This window comes from Cupressus sempervirens, chromosome 1 (genome assembly GCF_028749045.1).
Source record: "Cupressus sempervirens isolate cs-2001-9-10 chromosome 1, ASM2874904v1, whole genome shotgun sequence".
NCBI lineage: Eukaryota > Viridiplantae > Streptophyta > Pinopsida > Cupressales > Cupressaceae > Cupressus > Cupressus sempervirens.
Window position 1 is genome coordinate 562,921,753 of NC_143118.1, and position 15,291 is coordinate 562,937,043.

At 36.6% G+C, this 15,291-nt stretch overlaps 1 protein-coding gene across 3 annotated transcripts in view; it reads left to right on the forward strand.

The window, feature by feature from the left end:
- PEX12 (peroxin-12) overlaps window positions 1-15,291 on the forward strand; it is a 210,336-nt gene that overhangs the window by 19,035 nt on the left and 176,010 nt on the right. Inside the window, exons 3-4 of one of the 3 annotated variants that reach the window (XM_089831022.1) lie at window positions 10,141-10,839; window positions 10,946-11,547. The exons of the other annotated variants lie outside the window; for them this stretch is intronic. Of the exons in view, the coding sequence (XP_089687148.1) occupies window positions 10,141-10,839; window positions 10,946-11,329 (1,083 nt within the window). The 3' untranslated portion in view covers window positions 11,330-11,547. Of the gene's footprint in view, window positions 1-10,140; window positions 10,840-10,945; window positions 11,548-15,291 lie in introns of those variants that run through there. 3 annotated transcript variants of the gene reach the window in all.

The following is a 15,291-nucleotide window of genomic DNA, read 5'->3' on the forward strand; positions in this document are numbered from 1 at the left end:
TCCGAGGTTGGGTGGTTAAGCCCCTGACAATGTTTCACCTCTCCCATAGTTGTCAGATGTACAACAGACAAAGATAAGCTATACATTCAATTGTTTGTTGGAGAATAGGTATTATCACTTTTATGATGTATATGCAAGAAGGTAAGAATAATTGAGTTATATCTTTGTTATAGTTATTTTACATTTAGATTGCGAGAGATAGATTTATTCGATGAATTGATATATCAAACTTTCATTTATATGAATAATAAAAATGAGCATATCTTCTAATCTTGAGTTATTGCCACAATTAAGCAATTGGAAGGAAAAGAATGATACAATGGTATTTGGAGCCCTAATTAATTCAGTGGTATCTGGAGCCCTAAATGATACGGTGGTAACTGAAGCCCTAATTGATACAGTGGTATCTGATGCCCTAAATGATCCAGTGGTAATTGAAGCCCTAAGTGATATAGTGTTATTTGAAGCCCTAAATGATCCAATGGTAATTGATGCCCTAATTGATACAGTGGTATGTGATGCCCTAATTTAATATAGTGGTATTTAATAGTAATCGATATTTGATTTTGATATAATGGTATTGGATGGTAGTTGTTATTTGATATTGTTATAGTGGTATTTGTGGACTAACCTGGGTGGTTGCAAAAGCATCCCTACAATGATTTCAGATTTCAAATTCCATGGTATGTGGATTTTAATTTCTATAGTAAATTCCTTGATTGTGTTTTAAGTTCTTAGTTAAGAAATTTTGTTTTACTGATTTTTAACCGTCAATCTCTTTCATATGAACGAAATTGATTTAACTGTCTTCCTATGAAAATGAAGTAGTAACTGTATTTCTTTGAGTATGTTAGTTGTTAATTAAGACCCGGGAAAACTAGTTGTACATAGTCCCAAAATTCTTCCTTCGAAGACGATAGGTAAGGACTTTTACTCCCCAGACAAATTTTTTTTGTCTAATTTCTCCGCAATATGAGAGAATCCCTTCCTTCTATTTGTCCATGTAAAGTGGCCCCCCTTCATAGGTACTCCTGAGAGCATGTTACTCTGTACAAGGTGTTGGAAATATGCCTGTACAGTGCCCAGGGAACAGACTCCCCCCTTCTTGTCCATTGTACTCAAAGTTGCATTGAAATCTCTTACGATCAACCTTAATTCATTCCCCAAAGTGGCAAGAAAGGATGATATCTCACACCATATAGCCTTTTTCTCGTCTGATTTAGTGGGTCCATACACATTAATCAGCACCTCTGAGAAATTTACTATCAAAGAAGAAAAATGAAGGGCTTGCCCCCCTTCATAGGTACTCCTGAGAGCATGTTACTCTGTACAAGGTGTTGGAAATATGCCTGTACAGTGCCCGAGGAATAGACTGCCCCCTTCTTGTCCATTGTACTCAAAGTTGCATTGAAATCTCTTACGATCAACCTTAATTCATTCCCCAAAGTGGCAAGAAAGGACGATATCTCACACCATATAGCCTTTTTCTCGTCTGATTTAGTGGGTCCATACACATTAATCAGCACCTTTGAGAAATTTACTATCAAAGAAGAAAAATGAAGGGCTTGCCAGTATCTTTTCTTAACGACGGGCTCACCCTTAAGGAGCCTTGGGTTCCATAATATACCCAAGCCTCCCGAAACCCCTATAGCCTTCACAAAAAAACCTGACCATCTTTGCCTTGCACCTAAAACCTTTGCTGCTTGCTCAACTTCCATCTTGGTCTCCTGAATGCACACTACTTCTGTTTTCGCTTGATCCAGAGCTCTCTTGATCAAGCATCTTTTGTCAGGGGCATTGCAGCCCCTGATGTTCCACGTAAGGAACTTCATGGTTGCCTAGGAGAGACCATGTCCCTCCCAGATTCCAAACGGGTTTGGCCCTCCATGTTTCCCGCATCAGCTAACAATTGCTGATTATTTTTCCTTCCTCTTTTCTTTTATGATCCTTCTTGCTTTTTCTTCTCCTTGTTTGTCTTTGTTTGTGAGATTGTGCATTGGTCTGGGATTCCAATCCCATCCTCTTCCACTGATTCACCATCTCCCAATAGCTCCTCTATCTTTGGAACCCCTTCCCCCCTCAAAATAAGGTACCATCATTTTTAAGGGAGATGAAGGAAGGTCTACTTCCCCTTCCTCTTCCTCATGGTGCTTCTGTTGTTCTGAAGTCATTGGCAACCTCAAAAGGTCATTTCCAAATCTCCCTCCTGCGGTCCCTTTATGGGCTCATTGGTATCTTCTACCCTACCCTCCAACGCCCTTCTAATATCCTCTTCCGCTGTCGAGACTATTATCTCCTTGTTAAAGTCTTCGTGACCAAGATTATTATTGACTTCCTTTATGTGTGCTATCTCTGATGTGTCCACTCTGTAGTCACCTTCCTTGCCTTGAGGGTGCTCTTTGTTCGTTGCTATAATGTCCTGTTTAGGACATTTTCTTATTTTCTTCTTTATTCCTATTAGCCTTCGTGATAATCCATATCTGATCTATCTGAGTCTATCATTTGTTCTCCTATATATATATTATTACTAGTGAATAGTCATGAATGGTTACATCCCTTCAAATAATAATTAACTAGTTGTTATGGTTAAGGTTTAATAGTTATTAATTAACAAATATTTATCAATATATATTAATATATATTATATGTATAACATTTATTAATCATTAAATTTCCATATTTGTAGTGTATCCTTAGGATTATGGATAATATAAGCTATTTAGATAACATAATAATGTTATCACCATTCATTTAGTGCCATCCTTATTTATTATCATTATTACATATATCATAAGATTCTTATATTGGTAGATGTATATTCTAATATTACTATATTAGTAGAATTATACTATCATTAGTAAATGATAATATATTATCATTATATTTAAATATATCATAAAATGTATTAGATGATTTTATATCATATATTTATCTATATAAATATATTAAATTAATAGAATATTATTGTTTAATTCTTATTAAAACCTAGTCTAAAACAGGGGACATCACAGTCCTCTCCTCTCGAATTTGCTTGTCCTCAAGCAAAATCTTGTCACACACAAACTGCTTTATAGATACAAAACATATTTGTATACAAAGTCCTAAAAGATTTATCAAATATAAATCTTAATGAATGAAAACACGAAGAAGACACGATGCAGATAGATGAAAACACGAAGTAGACATGATGCAGATAGATGAAGACACGGAGCAAACACGATGCAAACACATCATGCATTATTTTTCACAATGAAGTAGAGTAAAGGGAATGATTTATAACATATAGTTCCCCAGTACACCTTTTGATCATAGATCCTGCAACCCAAACAATTATTAGCATGTACATGTATATAATAGCTCCAAAGAAAAGTTCAATCATGATAAATTATTTCTAAATCAATATCCTACCAAGCCCAAGAGCGGAACTTTGGCCCTCTTGGCCTTGATGGCAGTCATTGACATCCATCAAGGTGGTCTACTTGGAAGATTCTCAACTTAATAGAGTTGACATGATGTCAAGTCTTAATCAATCTAAGCCCAGGAGTAGAACTTTGGCCCTCCTGGTCTTGATGGTAGCCATTGACATCCATCAAGGTGTTCTACTTAGACGGTAATCTTATTCTTCCTACCTAAGCCCAAGAGCGGAACTTTGGCCCTCTTGGCCTTGATGGCAGCCTTTGACATCCATCAAGGTGGTCTACTTAGGAGGTAATCTTATTCTTTCTTAAATATCCTACTTAAGCCCAAGAGTGGCACTTTGGCCCTCTTGGCCTTGGTGGCAGCCTTTGACATCCATCAAGGTGGTCTACTTAGGAGGTAATTTTACTCTTTTTAAATGTCCTACTTAAGCCCAAGAGTGGCACTTTGGCCCTCTTGGCCTTGATGGCAGCCTTTGACATCCATCAAGGTGGTCTACTTAGGAGGTAATTTTACTCTTTTTAAATGTCCTACCTAAGCCCAAGAGTGACACTTTGGCCCCCTCGGCCTTGATGGCAGCCTTTGACATCCATCAAGGTGGTCTACTTAGGAGGTAATTTGATTCACTAACTTATAATTTTCAATATTAATATATCGAAAAAATATTTAAAAATCATATTCTTATAATGTCGATTTATATTCAAAATAAATACAAAATAGTTTGTATGTATGTTCAAGTCAATAATAAAATAACATTTTCAATTCTATGTTAGAATGGAAATATCTTATAATATATATTTTTTAATAATACCTTCTATAAGAAAAAGTTTGCTTTCTTATTTAATAAAACATATTACCTTTTGAAAATCACATACCTCACATAATGGACTCCTTATAATTTTGAGGTTTAAAGTTGCATGCCGTTATAGTCTTCTATTCAAATGGCAGAGATTCCTATTTACCTTGGTCAGCGTACCTTCACATGCATCTACTAGGTAAACATATTATCATAAATATAGGTTTGCTTCATTTTTCCACGGTTTGTGTGTTACAATTTATCTGAACTTTGAAACTCGACAACCCTGGCCCTTCTATTCTCAAATTATATACCACTGGTTAGCCCAAGCGTAGACCTGGATTGTGCAAGCGGTAATATTTCCTTTAATAGATTCTCTGGCTATATAATCTGAACGTTCTAATTTAGAATATTTGGAGCGCCACATATTATGTCTGGTAACGGTGTTATATAAATTAGTTGGTTCTTGTTAAAAACTTTGTTGTATCAATGAAGCGAGTGTCATCTCTTATTTGATGTACAACTATAACTCTGTACACAGACACGTTCTAAGATATATATCACTGGAGATTTATTCTTCTGCATTATCTCCGATGCTGAGTATGAATTGCTCTTTATTCACTTTGTTTCATCACTTACTATTTGTTACATATAATAGTATTTGACTCCTTACTAACTTCTCTCTCTATGTTGATGTCTGTTCACACTGTCAGGTTTATCAGTAGCAGTATTATGTGCCTTTGCTGATGTTTTATCCATATGGTCTGCTTCCTCTGATCATTATTTAGAATCGGACTTGTATTTGACAGTGGCTTGGCATTGATAGCTTCTTGTCTCTACTCACTCTGACGGTAATTATATCCTTAACGTCAACCAAGAAAGTATTTGGTATCTTATCCAATCCTATGCACTTACTATTATCCATGTTTATTGCTTCTATTTTCCCCTACCCTAATAACCTCCATGTCTATCCTTCACGGTACTTGGCAGGTTTATATAAATAGTGAGTTATAGCCGATCAAGCCACCCGTGTACCATTCTATTCTTCTATCTATCATGTCTTTTGTACCAGCTACTGTCGAATCAAAGATTTTTAGATCAGTCTGAATGGATGCTTTTGATGTTACTTGTCCCTGCAGGAAGACATGTGTTTTATCTTCTCTGTTATATCTGTCGCCCCCCATTGAGGCAATGATTTTTTGTTCTGTTCGGTACTTACAATCTATGCCTTAACGTTTTTCCCCCAATGTAGGAATCACTCTTCTATTAATCATCGTTCTTCTATGATCCACAATCATATCTTGCTTCTTGTTTGTGTCTATGTTTGGACTATGTTGCCTTTTACCCTGTTCATTTTATTTTATTTGTTCAGCGTGCAGATCTTTCTTTTCCTTTTGAGCACCTTAGATCTTAGTTTAAGCATGGATTAAACATATCTACATTGATAGCGAGTCTACACTCTAATTTACAATTCATTGCATCTAAACCTCTAGACACTAGAATTTCACTGTTCAAGCTCATTATAGGAATCACTTGCTGTGACATCAATCTCAACATTGGTCAATCCAAACCATCAAGAGAGTCAACTTGATTAATCGATATATCTCCATTTTTCATTCACAGGCTGGCAGGATGTTGGGCTCTGATACCACTTGTAATGTCCCATTTAGGACATTTTCTTATTTTCTTCTTTATTCCTATTAGCCTTCATGATAATCCATATCTGATCTATCTTAGTCTATCATTTGTTCTCCTATATATATATATTATTACTAGTGAATAGTCATGAATGGTTACATCCCTTCAAATAATAATTAACTAGTTGTTATGGTTAAGGTTTAATAGTTATTAATTAACAAATATTTAACAATATATATTATTATTAATATATATTATATGTATAACATTTATTAATTATTAAATTTCCATATTTGTAGTGTATCCTTAGGATTATGGATAATATAAGCTATATAGATAACATAATAATGTTATCACCATTCATTTAGTGCCATCCTTATTTATTATCATTATTACATATATCATAAGATTCTTATATTGGTAGATGTATATTCTAATATTACTATATTAGTAGAATTATATTATCATTAGTAAATGATAATATATTATCATTATATTTAAATATATCATAAAATGTATTGGATGATTTTATATCATATATTTATCTATATAAATATATTAAATTAATAGAATATTATTGTTTAACTCTTATTAAAACCTAGTCTAAAACAGGGGACATCATAGTTGCCGGATCAAAATCCAAACTATTCTCACTATTTCCTCCATTCGTTGTGGGTATCTCCATTCTTATAGTTCTTGAAGGTCTTGGATCCCAAAAATCTTTACGGCTCCCTTCCACAACCTTTTCCTTTCCTTTATTATTCACCGTGCAATCCTCCATTGCGTGCCCCCAAATTTTGCAGTTTCGCAACGGCTAATAAATTCCTCAACCTCAATCTCTTGCCACCAGTAACCCTCATCCGTTCTTATTTGTACTGCATGTGGAAGCAAGGGGTGAGGCTTCCACATAATGCAGATCCTTGCATATTGATTGAAGTCTTTCTGCTCTATTGCTTCATTTGCTTTGGTAAATTGTTCTAGTTTACTGCCTATCATCTTGAAAATGTCCTTATTCCAATATTCACGAGGAAGATGGTACAGCCTAATCCATATAGGAACCTCTTCCACCATAGCTTGTCTAGGGTTAAAGTTTGGAACCCAATCTTTAATAAAAAATCCCACTATATCCATCAGAATAGGTATGTTGAACATTACCCTTGTTTTTTCCTATTTTGAGTCCATTGTGATTTTCGGTCCCCAATTGTCCTCAACTCACTTTCTCATCTTGATTAGAGATGACCATCCTCCCCCCCATTTCATGAAGAAAGCCCTATCCATCAACAATGACACTGTAGCCTTCCACTCTTTCGGATCTACTCGGATATTGATCGTCTTATTATCCATGGTCGTCAGGACATCCTTTGTGATAGAGGCGACATTCATCTGTCATTCCTCCTCCATCTTGATCCATTTCCAGTTGTTTCCATCCGTTTTGCTTCGTGGGACAGTCCATTCATCTCTTCGAGGTGCAAAATCCTCAGCCCTATGCTAGTTTTCTCTCTGTTTCCACTCCACAAAGCCAAATTGGGGTCCTTGATGGTGCCGTGGGGGCTTCCATGGGAGCCGCACCCCACCTTGAGCTCCCCTACCAAGCTGCACTCATTGCCTGCTGCCATAGTCTCGAAACCTTGGTTTTCAACATTGTCGGACAATCATGTTTTTTTGGGCACACATGGGTACAATATTCAATGTGTATCCAGGCCATATTAGATACATATCCAAATCGGATAGAGGGCTACATGAGCCCAAGGAGGGACGAAGGAGTTTCTGTCTACACTGCTCTCATAGCATCATTTCCTTAGGAATTCTGTCAAAATGTGCTTCACTATAACCTTGCTGTTGGAAAATCCTGGAAATTACTTGGTCCATTGGCCTTGTCTTTATGAACATCATGAAACTATTTTTTCTTTTGCTTCTTTTACCTAATGATTAAGTTTTCCTTATTGGGTAATAGATTTTCCTTATCCATATCTCTATCTGTGGAAGCTCCTGCCCTTATTTTTTCACTTGGACTGGGGTGATCTCCTTCAAATCCCTTCGACTATCAGCCATAATCATGAGATGAGTTCGGTTATATCTTAAGTTCTCTGATTCCACCATTTTTGAGTTCTCCAACTTCTAACATCTAAAAGCTAGAGCTAAATTGAATGCTAATTCAAAATACATGGAAACTACACTTGGTGACTAGCCAACCACTGAAAGATTGCTTCATGGTACTGGAACACCATGTATATTGTTGTCAAAGATCAGGTTTAACCACACTGCAGCCAGAGGTGCTTATTTGTTTCTTCATATGGGTTATACATGAAGACAGTTGTACCAAAGCTATTATTGTCAGGCTAAGTTACACGGGTACCCCTCCCCCCCCTCCGGACCTCAAACTGGTTTGAACCGGTTCGAGATTCTGGTCCGGTTCGACCAAGTTTCGCCCAGGGTTTGATTTTTGAATCCTGGTTCGAACCCGGGCGGACCAAGCTGGGAAAATCGAACCAGGTTCGAACCCAGCCAAGAACCCACCCACGGACGCGGAAATAAAGTTATTTATTTGCATTTTAAAATAATTTTTGGGGTCCATGTACCCTAAAAAGGTGTTATGAATTGGTTTTTTGCTCTCTCATAGTCATTTGTTGTTTCTAAATAGGTTGTTTTGCCTTGAAGGAGAGCACATAAGTTTTTGAGCAAGCATCCGGTTGTGCAAGGAGGAGTTTGAAGATTGACTTGTTGGTGTTCTTGAAGTGTTTGTGCATCATTTATACACATTTGCAAACTTGCAATGGCTGGAAAAGGACCAAGAGGTAAGATCTTATTCCATTTACTATTGTTTTGTTCTAGTTTTTCCAATTTTTTTTCATTTCTCTTTCAATCTTCATATGTTCTAAGTTCTTGAATCTTTTCCATTATTTCAAAATTCGTCATTTTCTTGCATATAGATTATGAACATATATCTAATTAGTAATTTATTGCCATAGGGAAAGGTTCGAAAGTAATGTCATCTACCTCTTCATCAATAGGCAACACCGAACAAAGAATGGAAACCAACTCTGATTCTCCTCTATGGAAGTATGTAGACATTATAAAACCCATTCCTGGAGGTGGTGCATTCCATTGGAGATGTCGAGGATGTGATGTAGAAAGAAATAGTTCTTATTATCGTGTGGTAGGCCATCTATGTGGTTATCCTGGAAGAGGAGTCAAGAAATGCCCTGGCAAAAATGGTGTCCCTATACCAAATCACACCGTCTTAAAATATATTGAAGAGCATGAGGCAGCAGAAGAGAGAGAAGGACACATGGCAATAGAACTCGGTAGTAGTAGCAATAAAAGTAAAAAAGCTAAGGGAATGCAGCCCCCCTCAGATGTTATTGTACAAGACCATCCCTTCTTCAATACTACAATGGACACTAACACTGAATCTGTCCCCATTGTACACAAAAGAAAGGGGCCAATAGAAACTTCTTTTCAAAACAAGGCCCGAGATATTACTGACATTAAGGTGGGAAGATGCCTCTATGCAAATGGGTTGTTTTTTAATGTTGTTCGCTCTCCGTTTTGGAAGGACATGTTGAGGGGTACCAATGAAGCTCCAAAAGGGTATTGTGGCCCCGGTTATGAGAAAGTGCGCACCACCTTGTTGGATGATGAGGTCCAACGGGTTGAAAATCAATTGAAGCCCATAAGGGACTCATGGGTTGAGACAGGGGTGACAATTGTTTCAGATGGCTGGAAGGATTCTAGGAACTGTCCCTTGATCAATGTCCTTGTGGTGTCCCCTAAAGGGGCAATGTTTCTGAAAGCGGTGGATTGTGAGGGCAAAGTAAAAGATGGGCCATTTATTGCTGATATCTTAATTGAGGCCATTGAACAAGTGGGTGCAAGAAATGTTGTCCAAGTCATAACGGACAACGCAAAGAATTGTAGAGCAGCAGGTTTGTTGGTTGAATCACGATATCCACATATCTTTTGGACACCTTGTGCAGTCCATTCACTCAATCTTATGCTACAAAAGATTGGGAACCAAATTGAGTGGATCAAAACAGTGTATGAAGAGGCTGAGGACATACAAATGTTTGTCACAAACCACCACATGACTCAATCTCTTTTCAGGAACTACTCAAAACTGGAACTATTGAAGGTAAATGAACTTGAACTCAAATTAGTAATTTAATTTTTAATATTTGACAATTTCTGATTTTTCATATTTTACTTGTGCAATTGCCAATGTGTATACTTTTCTTAGTTTTCTAAAATATGTATCTAATAGTTGTTTTTTGCTCTAATTTATGTCACAGGTTGCTGAGACCCGTTTTGCATCACATATAATCGTCTTAAGACGACTTGTGCAAGTGAAAGATGCACTTCAAGGTATGGTAATCAGCAACAATTGGGGTGTATGGAAGCAAAAGAACACTGAAAGGGCAAACAAAATAAAGGATAGGCTATTGGCTGACTCATGGTGGGAACGTGTGGAATATCTCCTTAAGATCACCGAGCCCATTATGAGCATGCTTAGGTACACTGACATGGATAGGCCTTGCCTTGGAGAGATCTATGATGGCATAGACTCAATGATTGAGAAGATCAGGCAAGTTATAAATGAGCAGGAGCAAGATCCGCAAGAGACCTTTTTCAAACAAGTGCAAAAAATTATTGATGAAAGATGGAACAAAATGACCACTCCATTACATTTGCTTGCCTATGCCTTGACCCCCAAATACTATAGCTCACAATATTGTGATCTACCAGGAAGGTTGCCACCATACAGAGATATGGAAGTGTCTGACGGGTACCAGGCAGCATTTAGAAGAATATTTCCTGATGATGATATAAGAGATGTAATCATGGATGAGTTCATAGCATTTGTCAATGCTACAGGTCTAAGTAATGATGCTCTTCGTCATCGGTTCAAGAAGCATGCTCATGGTTGGTGGTACCTCCATGGCCAAAAATTCCGAACATTGCAGCCCCTTGCAATCAAAGTTATATCACAAGTAAGTTTTATTTTTTTTTAAATTAGCTCACTTTATCTTCAAAAGAATTTTTTAATAAGATCGAATTAATTCCTTTTTAATTGCCTACCCTATGTTGTCTTTATAGGTTGCTAGTTCTTCTGCATCAGAAAGAAATTGGAGCACCTATTCTTTCATCCACTCGGTGAAGCGCAATAGGTTGCAATCAAAAAAAGCCGAGAACCTGGTATTTGTGCATAACAACTTGCGCCTTCTTTCACACAAGAGTCAAGAATACAAAGAAGGGGAGACAAAGAAGTGGGATGTAGATGCAGAGATTGCGGACTTGGATGCTTCCACTGCTGCACTTACAATTGATGATTTTGATAACTTTGATGCCAATACCATTGTTGATTCTGCTGCTGATCCCATTGGCCTTGGTGCAAGTAATAGCGTAGGCGAAGAAGGAGGAGATGAAGAAGAAGATGAAGAAGAAGAAGATGAATATGAAGAAGATGAAGATGAAGAATGAAGAACTTAGAACTAGAAATTCAGAATTTTAATAGATTTTCATTCTATTAGTTACTGTTAAACATTGAACGTGAAACAATGACACTTGAACTTGATTTTTTAAATGTTTTGAATCCTTCATCTTCGATGTTGAAGTTGATTGAATTATGTTACTATATGATGGTATGCTCACCATGATACATTGATATGTTATTGTTTATGCTGTTTTAAAGTTTTAAATGTGTTTATGGTACTATGCTACATTCTAATTTTAACTCATGCTTCATAAAAATGTATATATATATATATTTTTATAATTTTTACATGTTTTTGTACTAACGAACCCAAACGAACCCAAACCCCTTTCCAAAATTTCGTCGAACCAACGAACCGGTTCTCGAACCCGAACCCGGAACCAAACCATGGACCGACAACTTAGTTGTCAGGTTATCAATAGGTATGTAATTAAGGCAGCCCATTGAAATCCTATTTTTCCAAGCTGATCTAGTATATTATGCTGATGCAGAATTGCACGCAATCCTAGGGAATATGCTTTGAAAACTAATGTCTTCTTGAGCTGTCCTGTATTTTCTTATGCTCAATCTCTTGGTTAGAGGTGCAGCTTAACTGGACCCTTTGTGGAGTGAAGTTGCAGCTACTGTGTTAGCTTCTTTGTTCTCAGAGCTAAGCTAGACATAGAAAGAATGAGGTCGATCTTTCCTCTTTCTATTGAATGTCTTCATCTTCATCCATGGAACTGTGCCTAATAAATTGGAAAGAGTTTCAAGCTTGGGTTTGGAAATTTATCTAGTCTGCAAATTCACTATAATGGCAGAATAGAAATACAACTTCAATCTGTAAAGTAGCATATATAAGACAAGAATGTAGGAACTCTGGCCTGGCTCAATCTCCAGTACTGAAAGAGTTTAGTGGAAATGCTGTAGTTTGTTAATTCCTTGTGTATTGCAAGTGTCCTTGCTTCTTTGAATTTCCTCGTGAATATATATATATATATATATATTTAGCCTCGTGGACGTTAAAATTTTATCTATCTATCTATCTATATTCTTTGTGTTGTACTTCATAATTTTAAAAATCATATATATATTTTGAGTATATGCAGAAAATGCAGATTCAAGTGCCAGGAAGAAAATAATTGAAATATGGAATTCACCAACTCACTGATAATGATAATTAAAAGATGGAATTCTTTCCAATTATTAGAGATTTTTCAAATGCTTTAATCATCAAAGCTGATTACTAATTTATTATAAAAGAACCTGGTGTACACTTGGCATACGTGAATTTGGCTTCTCCCAAATGCAAATGCAGGCTGGAAATAAATGGTGCTGCTCCTGTATATTGATCTAACTTCAATGTCACCTCCCAGATTGAAACGCAGGACTTCCTAACTTAATCACAGCCCTCAGGAAGGAATTGCAGGGCCTCTGTTCCACACGACAGTTTCCAATTGTTGATCGCATGCATTAATTTAGGGTCTGCAGGACTGTAATTTCATAAACTCGACCATTTCTAATGCTTGCTAAACATACATACACAGGCCACAGGCTTGTAAGAGCCTCAATATTGTGATTGCAGGTCTCTAAGGAAACACACAGGCTTCTTGAATCAAATCGCAGGCCCTAGGAAATGGTGTATCAGGCCTTCCCAGGGTAAAACGCATGCTGTAAACAATGAATTCCAGCTCCAAAATGTGATCACCTACAGCAGCTGCCCAAGTTTTTCCAATAACGTCCAGCTATGAGGAAAGATAGAACATCAATTTGCACTGATCTGAGACACAAAATTGGGAGCCAGACGCTAGGAAAGAACAGGCTGAAAGTTCACCATAAATACAGTCAATGTATCACCCCTACAGGCAGGAATCCTCTGTGACCGATTTCCAGAATTATTCCACACCAAAACTCACCACAAATCCCTTATTAGCAGATTGAAAAGCAAACAGGTGCCCACACAGAAATGTCTCCCAGCAACAGTCATAACAGAAGGAAGACCCCACACTTCAAATTATAGTAATTCTCAGAAGTAAATTCACACCACAGCTGTGAATCACTATGCACTTCTCAGGAACAAATTCTTATACTTCAGCAAGGGCACATAAATCATTAACCTCAGAAAACTCACCAAATCAACAAAAGCAAATTAGAAAAGCGGATGCTTTTCTCATCAAATGGGTTAATATTTATAACCCTTGTTGGGTCAAAGTTTCCCAAATGCAACTTCACTTAAGAAGCTTCGCCTACACAACATTATTTTGTAATATTATTATAATAAAGTGCTATTATAATAATGAAACTTTTAATAAATAATTAATAAATATGAACTTGTGCAATAAATGGCCCCATCCGATGCAGGTGACAACCAACTGCTAGCACCACATCTGCACTGCAAAATATGGCAACTGCCCAAATTAGACTTACTAAAAATAGTAAGTCCACCACCGAGACCCCCAAATCACCCTGTCAGCTCATGAGGGTCGCTATAATGAACTGACTTGATCATTTGCAGAAGCTCGCCAAAAATAGGGACATTACAAAGAACATACTTAAAGATGTTTTTTTTTTGTATCGTTTGTTTCTCAAAGATACCGATATTTATCTGGTTTAAAATTATATGCAAAAGGTGACAAATTAAGTGCTCATAAAATCACTGCTTACTAATGGAGGACATTAGAGTGGGAACGTTTTTTGCTTTAGGAGTACGATGAAGAAAGAATATCCATCTATATATATTAAACACATTCAATCAGTTGATGTTAGAAGAATATTGAAAATTATAACTGGGCAAGAGCACTAGTTTTTCTGAAATACTTGGAAACATATGTTTAATGGATTCCAATGTCCTATTGATAGATGTAAAGAATGAGTGGGATATAGGACAAAGGAAAGATAAATTTTTTGAAGGGAAGTTGTCAAGAAAATGACAACTATGAAGAGTTTGGATGTAGATAAATGAAAGAAAAGGTAGAGGCACATCAGTCTATTGAACTGCTCAACAAAAGGCAAGCCACACCTTGAATTGAGAAGGAGGTGGTAATTGCAAAGGTCTGGTCGGTCAGTGGTAGAGCATCCCAACATGGACATGGAAGTCCAAGGTTCGAGTCATAGTTAGATCGTGCAAAATGACATGGTTTTGAGGTCTTTGCTAACTAGCTTTGATACCTTAACATTTTACATGAACTAATTAGCACTCTAATTTAGGACTTGTTGATGTGAGTTTTGTTCTACTACAACATGTAGGATAGAACACTCAATATTTCATGATGAAACATATAAATGTCTCCATTTTTGTGAGCTTCAGTTTTCAGTTGTTTGGCCTATCACTAGGTCCTCGTAGGCTAAATTGATGTTTAAAGAGCTCTATTTTGAAGATATTTGCTATGTCAATTGGTAGTTGGCAATGCTTTCATTTCCAAATCCTTGGCATATTTTGAGGCAATTTTATTTAGGGTCTAGTGGATCTATTATAATATTCTCAGTATTTATAGAAGTTAGTGGTTGATAGAGAGGGACCCTTACTATTTTTCATAAGGCAGTTGGGTGCGCAATGGACAAAATGGTTGACTTCTAGGTTTAGAGGGGATCAAGAAAATAATGATTATTTACTGAGTTATGTAATTAATAAAGTGATTAAATGTTCAATTATAAAACGAGGTCTTAAAAATCACTTTTTGTGCGATGGGGCCATGACCCTTAATTAGATGCCACATAAAGTACATAATTAATTGCATAACATTGAGCCTCCAAGTTGAGGAGATAATACAATTTTTAATTAAAAACGTGAAAGTGGATTTAAATGCTTTTAAGGAGATTGGGATTATAAAGTCTTAAAAAGGCAAGTAGATTCATTCTTGATGATATTTGACTTATGATTTTTTGGAGTTATTGCTCGGAGAAGAAACCAATTAGGGTTTCAACCATATTTGATCATTGGGATTGAAAACTTTCTTTGATTCCAGATATT